We start from the raw sequence: 13,238 nt of genomic DNA, 5'->3' as shown, positions 1-13,238 counted from the left end.
TCAAGGCAAAAATATTCTGGAATCTATCGAATTAGGGGATTAAGTTCCCCTCATTAGCACATTTTCAAAATGAAAGGCATTTTGGAAATTTTGAATTGAACCTTTGAAAAAAAAAATGCCCTAAAAGGTTGGGCTCAGACGATTCAGCATCATCTGAAACGTGTGGATTCATTATCCCTTAAAGAAACTTTTTTTTTTACTTTGGCCCAATTTCAAATTTCCAAATTTCCTTTAAAAAAATATTTAAAAAATTGTCCTCAAAAGTTGGGTTCAGATGATTCAGAATCATCTGAAATGTGCAGATTCACTATCCCCTGGAAGTGGACAATTCGCGTGAGTTGTGCTAAAAGGTCGTATAAACATTTTTTTTGGTTTTCCCGAAAATTTGTGCCAAAATGTCATATAAACACTTTCCCAGGGAATATGAAATTTCCACGTTTCAGATATGTCTGGGTCATTTGAACCTTATTTTTCGGAACATAGTTTTTCGTCTGCTTAAAAACAATTAGAAGACTGTTTAAAAATTCGAGCCCAGGGATCGTAGATATACTTAATACTAGATAACAAAAAACATTTTTCATTAATGAAAAAAATCAAAAAAAAGAAAAACAGGGCAGATATAATGTTTAAATAGAATAGAGTGGAATCCCACCTTGATTTTTGGATACTTTCCGAAACAAAAAGTCAGTTCCACAAAAAAGATTAGAGATTAGAGAAAAGATTAGAGTTCTTACTTCAATCCTTTTATTAATGCGTTAGCATTGTCTGTTTTTTCGAGAAATTTGTTTAGTTAAGAAAAGAAAAGAAACGTCCAACGGACAGAAAAGCGGCGCCGCACCGCCCGGTGCGAGTGAGTCCCTACCGACCCCTCGAGCGACAGTGTTGCTACAAATCACTGCCACACTTGGAGTGCACGCATAGCGATAAGCGTGAAGATGACAACAGCGCGCTCGGTTTAACCCGCTAACCGCGCGACGGATGAAGGCCGGCGGCCGAGCGCGAGTGATCGAGGGTTAAAACCCAATGAGGCAGAGATGCAAATAATCAGAATATTTTCTGCATGTCCGATACAGTCCGACAGGTTTGAGAAAATGAATAACTGTCTAAGGATCAGATAAGGGAGATAAAAAGTCCTTCCTAATTCATCTCTCTCTCAAGCAGCGATACTTCTCGTAAAAACCCTAAACCATCTTTCGCGATTTCCCAGTCATGCTCATCTTCGTCTCATCTATCTCATCCCGTATTTCAATTTGCACAGGGATATTCCATACATTGTGACAACAAATGACAAGAATGAGTCAAAATATGTCAATGCTTGCCTCAAATTTAACACAGAGAGAAAAAGTGAGGAAAAATAATCTAGGCAAATTTTGGGAAAATTTTTCTGTCCAAAAGGTAATTATGAAGCGAAATATAATCCAACGAAACAGATTTTTGGTAACTCGGTAGGAATTCATCAAGCGAATAGGAGTATACGTGTATCTTTACTTTATGATTTATTATTTGTTTTTCAATACATTATTCCAATGATTATCAATTTATTGATATCAATCAATCGAATATTTTATCGATGCATACGTATCCGTCTAAGGATCTAATCATCGTCACTATCTTCCTCAAAAGGTAGGTAGCTATCTCCCTCAACGTAAAAGTCTCCCGTGAACAGCTTTTCTGCACCTTTCTGATCACTTGACCACATATTGGTCAATATCCTTATAGTCTTTCCTTTGACATTAACGTTCCAAAGTAATTCCTCATCTTGCAAAGGGAAATGGATACCGCTGGTATCTTTCGTGGTCCCCTAAAATTGGAAGAACGCTTTGAGATATAGCAGTGGGAATTTTCATTTTGAATTTGGATAATGATTTGACTCATGTGATCTGTTTCAATTTTTAAGATGAAACAGAAATTACTGTTAAAAATTGATTTCCACCTTTGATACTGGACAGCCTTCAGGAATACCAAGAAGCTCTCGTACTATAGCTATGATGCTGGCATCTTGGGTATCTTCACTCGTATCACAAAGGAACACTGAATCATGAAACATGGTCACCCAGTCGTCCCATATAATACCGTCATCGAACCATTGGACTGTATAATCGAGCTAAAGGGAGATAATAGAGCAATACTAGAATGATCAAGGCAATCACTCTGTGAAGAGTATTATATTACAAGAATACACACTCTTATTGTACTATCTTCTGGTATGTCTTTCGAATATTTCACCCAGTCATACCAAGTGTAAGAATCACTCCACCGAATACTGCTTCTCTTACTCTGCCACCAGCTATTGCTCGGTAAGTAAAGGCCATCTGCAGTAATTTTATTGTGAATCTGTCTCAATATAGGTTTCTGAAAAATATCATGAAATAGACTTTATGACAATGCTTGTTGGAAAGGTATGTTGAAGAACGTATGTTCAACATATTTTTCCATCTTTCTCAAGAATAGTTCCATTAAGAATTGAAATGTATATCGCATGTGATTTAGAAGATGTCATTTCTCAAATGATGAAAAAATTTTGATAATAGGGGTCGCATAAAAAAATTCTAACATACACGGAGAGAAATGTTCAGTAAAAATTACGGAACTCACAATTCACTCACCGATTATGCAATCGACTCAGAAAATTTAAGTGACGGTATCGTAATTTTTCACAGGAGATTCAGATAAAAATTACGGAACGCTCCGGAAAAAGTCCGTGACAGTTCCATAAAATTGCCTACAACCACATTTCGCTCCAGAATTACGGAAAAGATACGTAATTTTCATTGAATATTTCTCTCCATGTAGTAGTTTAACTACCCGATAATCTTCGAGAAAGGACATGACGTTAATGAATCGTTGATTTAGAGTGAGAGGACAACTGTTCTGTCGTAATATTCAAGAGGAGAATATGGAAATACAGTGCCTATGGAATAAATTCTGATATTGATACCTGATTAGGGTCATAGGCCACTGAAAGATGAGCCGCAGATACTAGAAGGCACAGCGAAGTAACGAACTCCATGATTGTGGCGAACGTTAAGAAATGAAGCATTGTAATTTGCAATGCTTCTTTATATGCTCTCGGGGATATGCACATTAACCATTGAAGTACATATTTGTCATCGGTTTATCAATTTTTTCATGTATCCCTCTACTACTGTCATTATTTATGTAGGTCATACTGCAATTAAATGGCAAAATTTCAACGGTAAACGTGCGGTTTCACTATATCCGATCGATTAGCTTGCGCTTCATCGTCAATATTGGTGGAAAAATAATGCTTCAATGGTCGAAACAGGTTTTCCGTGAATCACCTGATAAAGTTTCATTTCGAAACCTTGCACAATTTCAATGTTAAAAAACGGCAGCATCTGTATACTGCAAGAAAAGGAATAATAAGTATAAAGGATTAATAAGGATTAATAAGTATATTATCGTCTGCATGAAAAAACAATTCAGCACTTTCTAAGACCTCCCACATGGTAAAAATATATATACAGAAATATATGTCACTTATATCCGCTCATATGTGGTATACTTTCCGGCAAAAAATGCAATATTTGAGATATCTGTTGGATATATGTATGTACATATATGCCACCGGGTATACCTAGCATATACCTGATATACAAGGCGGATATATTCAAGGTATAATTCCGGCAAAATCACTATATCTCACTTATAAGTTTTGGCTTATATTTTTTTTTATGCGGGCTTGCGGTTTTGCGTTCATAACGTTTTCCAACATACTATAATCCAATAGAAAATCGATCTGAAGAGTCAGTGGTGTGCAATAATGTTCATTAAATATCAAAATAACTACATATACCACAAGCAATTCCCGAGTGGAAATTCAAATCAGCCTGGAATAAGGGACTGTTTCGTAAAAACTGGTTTTGATCAGTTTTGAATCAGATTGGTATAACGCTTTTGTTTGGATTCATGCCTGATCCGAATGTCAGGATCCAATCTGTCCTATCAGTGCCCGATCAGTTTTTCAGAATCGGTCCTCATTATTCATAAATTAGCCAACATGCAATGAAAATAAGATTTGAAGCTGTCTTGAAGAGAAAGTAGATGGAGTAATGGTAGGGAAACGCTCGAGCGACGAAAAATGGAGATGAGGAGGAACGCGATTATAGCGGGAAGTCTACTTTACAATGAAATCCGATTCGCTGATTGAGCTCGTCGAATGAATCAACCCATCTGGAAGAATAGATTCTTCCCGTGAGCCAATGTCTCATAGACCCTTGGATTCCAAACCCTGATTTTCAGGATTGTCTTCAAATCGAAGTCGTACACTTCCGATCATATCTAAGGATCGCTTCTTTGAACCCAATGCCAGAACTTCGATCGAGCCGCGAATTTTCCTCACCCACCACCCAGGAATGATAGGATTGACATTTAACAACCAAAAAGCGTCTTTTTTCCAAATGAATCAATTCTATTCTAAGGTCTTTGTAAATTGCTTGGGATGAAGAAAAAACAGCCAGCTTGGTGTTTTGAGTTTTTATTGGAACAATTGCATAAAATAGATATCAATTATATTGAAACCTGGTTGCAGAAAAAGTTCATCTGATAAATCAGTGAGAAACAAAAAAATTAAAATATTCTATGAAATTTTTCTAATATGATTTCGCTTTATATAATACTCCTCTTATCGCACACGTACATATCAATCGCTTCGAACATTTTGCCTGGAGATAACGGATCATAGATCGATACAATGGATGTGAATCGGTAGGAACTTCACTCGTCAGATTCACTCTCATCCATAGGTATAAATCCATTTCCCTTCTCTATGGGATAAAAGTCTGCAGTGAAAACCTTTTGTGGAGGTTTTTTATCATCAGTCCACATGTTGGTCAATATTCTGATTGTCTTCCCTCGGGGGTCAATATTCCAGATTATTTCTTCGTCTTCTAAAGGGAAGTGAACGTCCTCGGTATTTTTCTTCCCCTGAAATGGAATACAATAAAGAACTAGCTACCACGACATTGTAGGATAGGAAGAGAATTTTTTCGGCAGGTGAGTGTAAAATGACTATAAACAGTTAATATTCAATTTTCCAAAGTGAATTCAAAAGATTCTCTACCGGAAAGCTAACAATGCTTACTTTTTGCACTGGACATCCGTCAGGAACACCAAGAAGTATGCGTACGAGATTAATAATACTGGCATCTTGTGTATCTTCAGAGGTGTCACAAAATAACACCGAATCATCGAAAATTTTTATCCACTCATCACCCGTGAATTTGCTGTTTAAATATTGAACTGTATAGTCCAGCTATAAAGAAGTCGATTAATTAAAAAATCAGCAAAATATGCATGGAAGAATATAATAAAGTTACGTACTCTCATTTTGTTGGTTTCCTTTATGTTCTTGAAAAACTTGACCCAATCATACCCCGTGTAAGACTCATCAAATCGTAAGTTGGATTGCTTACCGCTTAATACTGTATTGTCCGGAATCCGAAAATCGTCTATTGCAATTGTATTTTTAATCTGTCTCAGAATCGGTTTCTGAAAAATACCATTTAATATCGACAAAGTCCTGCAATCATTTACAGCTAATAGGTAGATGGAGGAGACAAGGCTACAACGGAATAGCTTATACAGATGTTCTATTATCTCCGCTTTCAAAAAGAAGGAAAATTTTCAGAACGAAGACGAATGCCATTCGATAACAAGTATCTCGCATGCTGAAGTACAAGTTTTACTCCTTTCAATTCTCAAGAAAAACAGCGTTGACATTAGAAAGAAAATCTAATCGAGTTATCTTACAAAATGTTTCCCTTTCATGAAAATAAATAAATAAATAAATAAATCTATATAATGTATTTGACGATAGATGAACTATTCGATGCAAGGTACCTGGTCTGGATCATATGCCACTGAAAACCCGACCAGAGGCAAGAAAAGAGACAAGCTAATAGCAAACTCCATGATCGAAGCTGACTGAAGAATGAAAAATGCTATTTACCACCGTAAGCTTATATGCCCGCAAAACGAAGGATCGTTTGAACATCGTTTGAAACTTTGCTATCGCTTTTATCATTTTGCATTCGTAATTATTCACTAGGTCATTTTTTTTTATCCAAACAACATGTTCCGAATGTGGTCTATGACGCTTAAGAATACAACAGTGAGTCAAACCTATTTTTCAACTAATGGAACGGTTTTCTGCGATCGCTGATAACATTTACCACTTTGAAAAAATCGACGTTTTCTCGATTATTCATATTGATCACTTCATAGCTCATTTATAACAATTTGATAACATGACGGGAGCATTCCGGTCACTTTAATACGGAAAGAATACATTTTTGACTCATGTGATTTTAATTCAAATCATTGATTTCAAGTCACTTTCATCACATTGTGATGAATAATGTCATCCCAGTTCCACTCGACGATTCAACTAGTCCATTCATACTATTTTATATTTTTTCCGGTGTGATTTCCTAATTTTTAGCGTCGAGAGCTGTAATCTTGCAGAATCTACAAAAGAAATCACTACGGAAGGAATGATACATCCCAGTATAGAGTTCAACCCCAGGTTATCCTTTATTATGGTCAATTTGAATTTAATAACACATTGACCAGCGTGCAGTGCAACCGAAATTTTATCCTCGCGTCCTCGTGTTTTCATCCATTTCTCTGGATAACACGTGCGATTCAGCTTCTCGAGTACTGCAGAAAACCCGCGATTGCATCTCAAACTAGTGTCGCGCACCTGAGAATAATAAATTTCATTGCCTTGACCACTTCATCATAAAATATTTCCAACGGCATCCCGACGCTTCCAGAACATTCCAAGCCCAACCATTGATTTCTCAGTGTTTTCGTGAAATCAAAACAAAGTGCCGTATACAAGTGATATCCGAGTGAATATTTGTGACCTCGAGCCGACACATTGCTGAACACCCAGAGACGTTGTGTTGTGTTGGTGATAAGTAAAGACTATTAACGCCTTTATTTCGGTTACAAATTTATTCCTCAATTTTATTTTTCTCCGAAATTTAATTTTAAAATCGATATGGCGACCACGACTCCCGACATCCTGACAACTGCCATGGCTACGATGAAACCAAAACTCATCACAAGGCCCTTCAACGCCGGAAAACCCGCGCTTTGGTTCGCGCAGCTGGAGAGGCAGTTAGTTGACCTGGGAATTGTCACCGAGACAGATAAGTACAATAAAAAGGTACCTCTGATCGATACAATTTATACTGCAGAAGACGTGGATTTAATTATCTCCAGACCTGTAACAAATCCATACCAAACCCTAAAATCAGAGCTAATTAGATGTTTTACAACATCTAGGACTGCTAATCTCATCCAAGCACCCGACAAAGAGAGTATTGGAGACCGCTCTCCATCAAAACATCTCAGACACTTGAAAAGTTTCGTTCCAGGTATTGACGACGAGATCCTCAAGACGCGTTGGTTGTCTCACCTCCCCGAGCAGACGAGAGCTATGCTCGCCGCCCAGGAGAATGCTTCTATCGAGGACCTTGCCACGCTAGCAGACAGGGTGCACGATGTTTTCAACCTGAACAGCGTCACATCCATCACCAGCTCAACAAGCAACACAACCGGCAACAAGCTCCTGGAACGACTCGAGCAGCTGACGGCAACCGTTGCTGCAATGCAGATGCGTGACTCACGCTCCCGCGAACGCCTAAACGACTCGCGTGGCCACAGCAGCAACTCCAGACGCAGACACTAAAACTCCAGGAAAGTACCAAACAAATTCGACATTTGCTGGTACCATTTTAAATTTGGTAATCGAGCGCGTAACTGTTTGTCCGGTTGCAAGTTTCAGGAAACCTCCAGGGAGAGACAATAGTGGCGGAATTTGAGAGTGAATTTCTGTAGTTCCCGATAGCTTAGTCGGTAAGAGTGCCCGGCGCGTATCTGGGAGACCCGGGTTCGATTCCCGGCTGGGTGAAGCGGAAATTTTTTCTCTCTAAATTCTAATTCTCGTAGAATTCTGCGTAGAATTCGTCTCACTCGAACGCCGCTCACGCCGCTTATTTATCACTGATAGAACCACTGGAACCCGATACCTAGTGGACACAGGCTCAGACGTCTCCGTCACGCCTTGCAGGCGGCCAGCAAACCAGAGGGACACCAGCGACTATCAACTCTTCGCAGTCAACTGCACCCTCATCGACACGTACGGCTACACATCCATCTCGCCAGATCTCGGTCTCCGCAGAGACTTAATGTAGCGTTTCGTCGAAGCAGACGTCAGCAGGCCCATCATTGGTGTTGATTTCCTGATAAACTCAAAATCGCGCATGCTGAATTTTCGAGCATGTTAAAACTGGGAACTGCCAGGAGATGTGAAAGTCCTTGGTCATCTCCACTCCATTTGGCCCCAAAAAAGAACGGCGAATGGAGACCATGCGGAGATTACCGCGCACTCAACGACAGAATTATACCAGATAAGTATCCTGTTCGTTATTTAGTGGATTTTGCTGCCAACTTGTACGGCAACACAATTTTCTCTACCATAGATCTGGTCAAAGCGTTTAATCAAATTCCAGTTACACCTGAGGACATCCAAAAGACCGCGATAATCACGCCTTTTGGACTTTTCGAATTACCATACATGACTTTCGGCCCCAGGAACGCGGCTCAGACGTTTCAACGTCTAATAGATGAAGTGATACGCGATCTACCATTTCTGTTTCCATACATAGATGACATTTTGGTAACATCGGACAACGAAGAACAACATCGCAAACACCTGAGAATACTTTTTCAACGCCTACAGGACGGGTTGATAGTAAACGTCGCCAAATCGGACCTGGGACAGCCAGAGGTCTTATTTCTCAGTCACACGATCAACGCAAGGGCATCAAGCCTTCCAGAGATCGCCAGCATTCTTCAGCAGGAAACTCACGATTTCCTCGCAGAAATACGCGGCTTACGACAGGGAACTGCAGGCGATCTACGAAGCGGTACTGCACTTCAGATACATCTTTGAAGGGCGTCATGTGATCATCTTCACTGACCACAAACCGCTGACTCACGCGTTCAAGCAAAAACCAGAACTAGCTTCACCCTGAGAATACCGAAGATTGGACTACATCGCCCAATTTGCCACGGACATCAGGTACGTCGCGGGCCCATACAACGTCGTGGCAGATGCTCTGTCACAAGTCGAAACCGTCTCAACCGCTGTCACAACGCAATAGCTCATAGACGCCCAACGCGACGATCAAGAGCTTCAACGCCTACTCCAACGACCGGTCGTGAATCTACGACTGGACCGCCTACAACTTCCAGGAATGGACGAATCACTGTACTGTGATATGTCATCATGTACAGTCCGCCCATATGTGCCTGCCCAACTGAGACACCAAGTATTCATCTCGCTGCACTCAATGGCTCATCCTGGATGTAGGGGTTCACGGAAACTCGTCACGCAGCGCTACGTCTGGCCCAGCATGAATAAAGACTGTTCTGAATGGACCAAACACTGCCTGGAATACCAGAAAAACAAAGTCATGCGACACGCGGTTACACCAATAGTTGGAATCGAGACACCATCGCGATGTTTCGAACACATACACGTCGCTCTTATCTCTCTTCCTGCCTCAAAAGGACACAGCTGGTGTTTGACCATCGTCGATCGATTCACGCGGTATCTAGAAGCAGTTCCATTGATTGATGCAAAGTTGTCTACAGTAGTTAACGCGATTCTCTACCACTGGATCGCACACTTCGGAATACCTCCGAGAATTTCATCTGATCAGGGTGGTCAATTCTTCTCAGACACGTTCAACGAGCTTACGAGAATCCTAGGCACCAAGAGGATCATGACCACGCCTTTTCACCCACAGTCAAATTGTTTGGTTGAGAGGCTACATCGCCAACTGAAAGCAGCACTGCGATGTCACGGCGGAGCTTGCTACGACGCACTTCCACTGGTACTTTTAGCGTTGAGATCCGCATGGAAGGACGACCTTCAAACGACTCCTGCCGAGCTAACGTATGGGGAACCTATCCGTCTACCCGGAGAGTTCATCGTGCCAGCAAATCAACAAACGGCAGCACCGGAATTGGTGAGAAATCTACACGAACATTTTCGTACAATCGCACCTGTTCCAGCTGCACAAAATGGTACCCGTTGAACGTTCATCTTCAAGGATTTATCAACATGTACGCATGTTTTTGTTCGCGATGACCACGTGCGAATGGCATACCGACCACCATACATCGGCCCATTTTGCGTCATCAGTCGCCACGACAAGTATTTCGTCATCTGGTTCAAGTCCGGAGTTTTGGGAAACTACAAGAACACACCGATCTCCATCGATCGACTGAAACCAGCGTACATACTGCCGGAGGACATGGATCAGCTTCCAGGACAGTTTCAGCACCAAGACGTACCTGACGAGCCCCAACAACAGGACCAGCCACAGCCGAGCACGAGCACGGCACCCGCTGCTGGAAGAGGGAGGAGAGGCGTAACATTCGCCAACAGACCGACAATTCACGTCTACCACGTCTAACTCTCCTCATTCAAAANCAACGCGACGATCAAGAGCTTCAACGCCTACTCCAACGACCGGTCGTGAATCTACGACTGGACCGCCTACAACTTCCAGGAATGGACGAATCACTGTACTGTGATATGTCATCATGTACAGTCCGCCCATATGTGCCTGCCCAACTGAGACACCAAGTATTCATCTCGCTGCACTCAATGGCTCATCCTGGATGTAGGGGTTCACGGAAACTCGTCACGCAGCGCTACGTCTGGCCCAGCATGAATAAAGACTGTTCTGAATGGACCAAACACTGCCTGGAATACCAGAAAAACAAAGTCATGCGACACGCGGTTACACCAATAGTTGGAATCGAGACACCATCGCGATGTTTCGAACACATACACGTCGCTCTTATCTCTCTTCCTGCCTCAAAAGGACACAGCTGGTGTTTGACCATCGTCGATCGATTCACGCGGTATCTAGAAGCAGTTCCATTGATTGATGCAAAGTTGTCTACAGTAGTTAACGCGATTCTCTACCACTGGATCGCACACTTCGGAATACCTCCGAGAATTTCATCTGATCAGGGTGGTCAATTCTTCTCAGACACGTTCAACGAGCTTACGAGAATCCTAGGCACCAAGAGGATCATGACCACGCCTTTTCACCCACAGTCAAATTGTTTGGTTGAGAGGCTACATCGCCAACTGAAAGCAGCACTGCGATGTCACGGCGGAGCTTGCTACGACGCACTTCCACTGGTACTTTTAGCGTTGAGATCCGCATGGAAGGACGACCTTCAAACGACTCCTGCCGAGCTAACGTATGGGGAACCTATCCGTCTACCCGGAGAGTTCATCGTGCCAGCAAATCAACAAACGGCAGCACCGGAATTGGTGAGAAATCTACACGAACATTTTCGTACAATCGCACCTGTTCCAGCTGCACAAAATGGTACCCGTTGAACGTTCATCTTCAAGGATTTATCAACATGTACGCATGTTTTTGTTCGCGATGACCACGTGCGAATGGCATACCGACCACCATACATCGGCCCATTTTGCGTCATCAGTCGCCACGACAAGTATTTCGTCATCTGGTTCAAGTCCGGAGTTTTGGGAAACTACAAGAACACACCGATCTCCATCGATCGACTGAAACCAGCGTACATACTGCCGGAGGACATGGATCAGCTTCCAGGACAGTTTCAGCACCAAGACGTACCTGACGAGCCCCAACAACAGGACCAGCCACAGCCGAGCACGAGCACGGCACCCGCTGCTGGAAGAGGGAGGAGAGGCGTAACATTCGCCAACAGACCGACAATTCACGTCTACCACGTCTAACTCTCCTCATTCAAAAAAAAAAATTTTTTTTTTCACCTGCTTGCCAAATCTGACAATTTTCCTGTTCCTAGAATAATCACTTTCTGTTGCAGATTTATTGGAGTATTATTAAATAATATGCAGGGAACGATTTGTTTGTTTCAACAATTGTAATGAACTCTTTATTGTAATCAATATAATGTACGATGTGAAGAGTAGCGTGACTTAACACAGAGTGAGGTCTCGCGTAGCCGACTCGCGCAGACTCAGCACACCCCGTAGGTTGGCAGCACCTTACGGTGCAGGTAGATAAAACTTCCATTCCAACAAGATTCAAAAATCTACATTTTTTACTTCAAGCAGGGGAGTTTTGTAGCGCCTCGCTACATCCTAACACGCGAACACTAGCTAACGACGAGCACAGGCATTTGCTGTCTCACTCGCACCTTCAGTGTCACGCGTATTCTTTTCTGATTCGTCAAATTGTAAAGATATTCGAGTGGCTGTAGTGGTCACGCGGGGAGTGTGTGGCTCCGGCGGTCATCCAAGCTACGCAGCGTTCAGTCTGCCCAGTAGTTGGATGGGTGTCCGCTTAGGCACATGTAACCGCGTGGGACTACAGTCGCTAGGCACGAATGTAGAGACCCACCGTGCCCATTGAGTCAGTGTGACCAATGGACACAGTGGAATCCCTGCATTATCGGCCGGCTGCACGACTGAGGTTTTCCATGGTTTCCCTGGCAGTCCGATCCCGAATGGGGTGCAGTTGGGGATAAAGTAAGTCGGCCCATGGTAATGCAGATAGGGAAGGGAGTAAAATGTAAAAACTCGAGAGGGTATACATAGTCCATACGCAATACCCCCTTCCCGTATGCACTTTAAGTGCGGAAGCAAGTTGAGGGGTTTTCTTATGTTTTTTGGGGTGAGGAATCCAAATCTATCGGTGGTTTTCATCCAGGTGCGAGCAATCAACAGTTGTAAACAATTTTTATGGTTTTTTAAATGAAAAAATGATTTCTTCGGATGACAATAAGAGATAGAGCAAAATGTTTCAAACAAAAAATGTTCCATCGTCCAACCAATGAAAATCATATGGATCATGTGTCCATTCTCTTTACCTTCATTGAATGATATTACTATTTTTGTCGATTACTATTTTCATTGAATGACTATTTCAATTTCTTTACTCATGACAAAAACATTAAAACCATGTAGAAGTTGTTGAATTAGCCTCGATGAAGAATACTCCGACTCGCTCCGTGTGTGACGCATGGCTTCGTGCGCGGCGCATCGCTCCGCGCTCATTCATTAGACCATATCTCGAAGGCTAATTGACGGGTTTAAATTAAATAAATTTCTACGTATTCGTTAAATGAAAGACAACAACCCTTGTTCAAAACGTTTTGCTCCATCTCTT

The 13,238-nt window shown here is 42.0% G+C and overlaps 3 protein-coding genes across 3 annotated transcripts; 1 reads left to right on the top strand and 2 right to left on the bottom strand.

The window, feature by feature from the left end:
- Positions 1 to 1,479: 1,479 nt before the first annotated feature.
- On the bottom strand, positions 1,480 to 3,069 carry LOC107039319. Its single transcript, XM_015258876.1, has 4 exons — positions 2,939 to 3,069; positions 2,185 to 2,352; positions 1,934 to 2,104; positions 1,480 to 1,801 (listed from the first exon to the last, which is right to left on the bottom strand). The coding sequence occupies exons 1-4, from the start codon at positions 3,038 to 3,040 to the stop codon at positions 1,595 to 1,597; spliced, it is 648 nt and encodes a 215-aa protein (XP_015114362.1). The 5' UTR covers positions 3,041 to 3,069; the 3' UTR covers positions 1,480 to 1,594.
- A 1,413-nt stretch (positions 3,070 to 4,482) lies between these two features.
- Positions 4,483 to 6,059, bottom strand: LOC107039325. Its single transcript, XM_015258883.2, has 4 exons — positions 5,863 to 6,059; positions 5,344 to 5,511; positions 5,105 to 5,275; positions 4,483 to 4,947 (listed from the first exon to the last, which is right to left on the bottom strand). The coding sequence occupies exons 1-4, from the start codon at positions 5,932 to 5,934 to the stop codon at positions 4,738 to 4,740; spliced, it is 621 nt and encodes a 206-aa protein (XP_015114369.1). The 5' UTR covers positions 5,935 to 6,059; the 3' UTR covers positions 4,483 to 4,737.
- A 968-nt stretch (positions 6,060 to 7,027) lies between these two features.
- Positions 7,028 to 7,720, top strand: LOC107039302. Its single transcript, XM_015258858.1, has one exon. The coding sequence runs from the start codon at positions 7,028 to 7,030 to the stop codon at positions 7,718 to 7,720; it is 693 nt and encodes a 230-aa protein (XP_015114344.1).
- The last annotated feature ends 5,518 nt before the right edge of the window (positions 7,721 to 13,238 follow it).

Source organism: Diachasma alloeum, unplaced genomic scaffold (genome assembly GCF_001412515.2).
Source record: "Diachasma alloeum isolate Michigan unplaced genomic scaffold, Dall2.0 Dall_scaffold_00296, whole genome shotgun sequence".
NCBI lineage: Eukaryota > Metazoa > Arthropoda > Insecta > Hymenoptera > Braconidae > Diachasma > Diachasma alloeum.
Note: the sequence above shows the minus strand (reverse complement) of the source record. Positions and strands in the feature narration are given on the sequence as shown.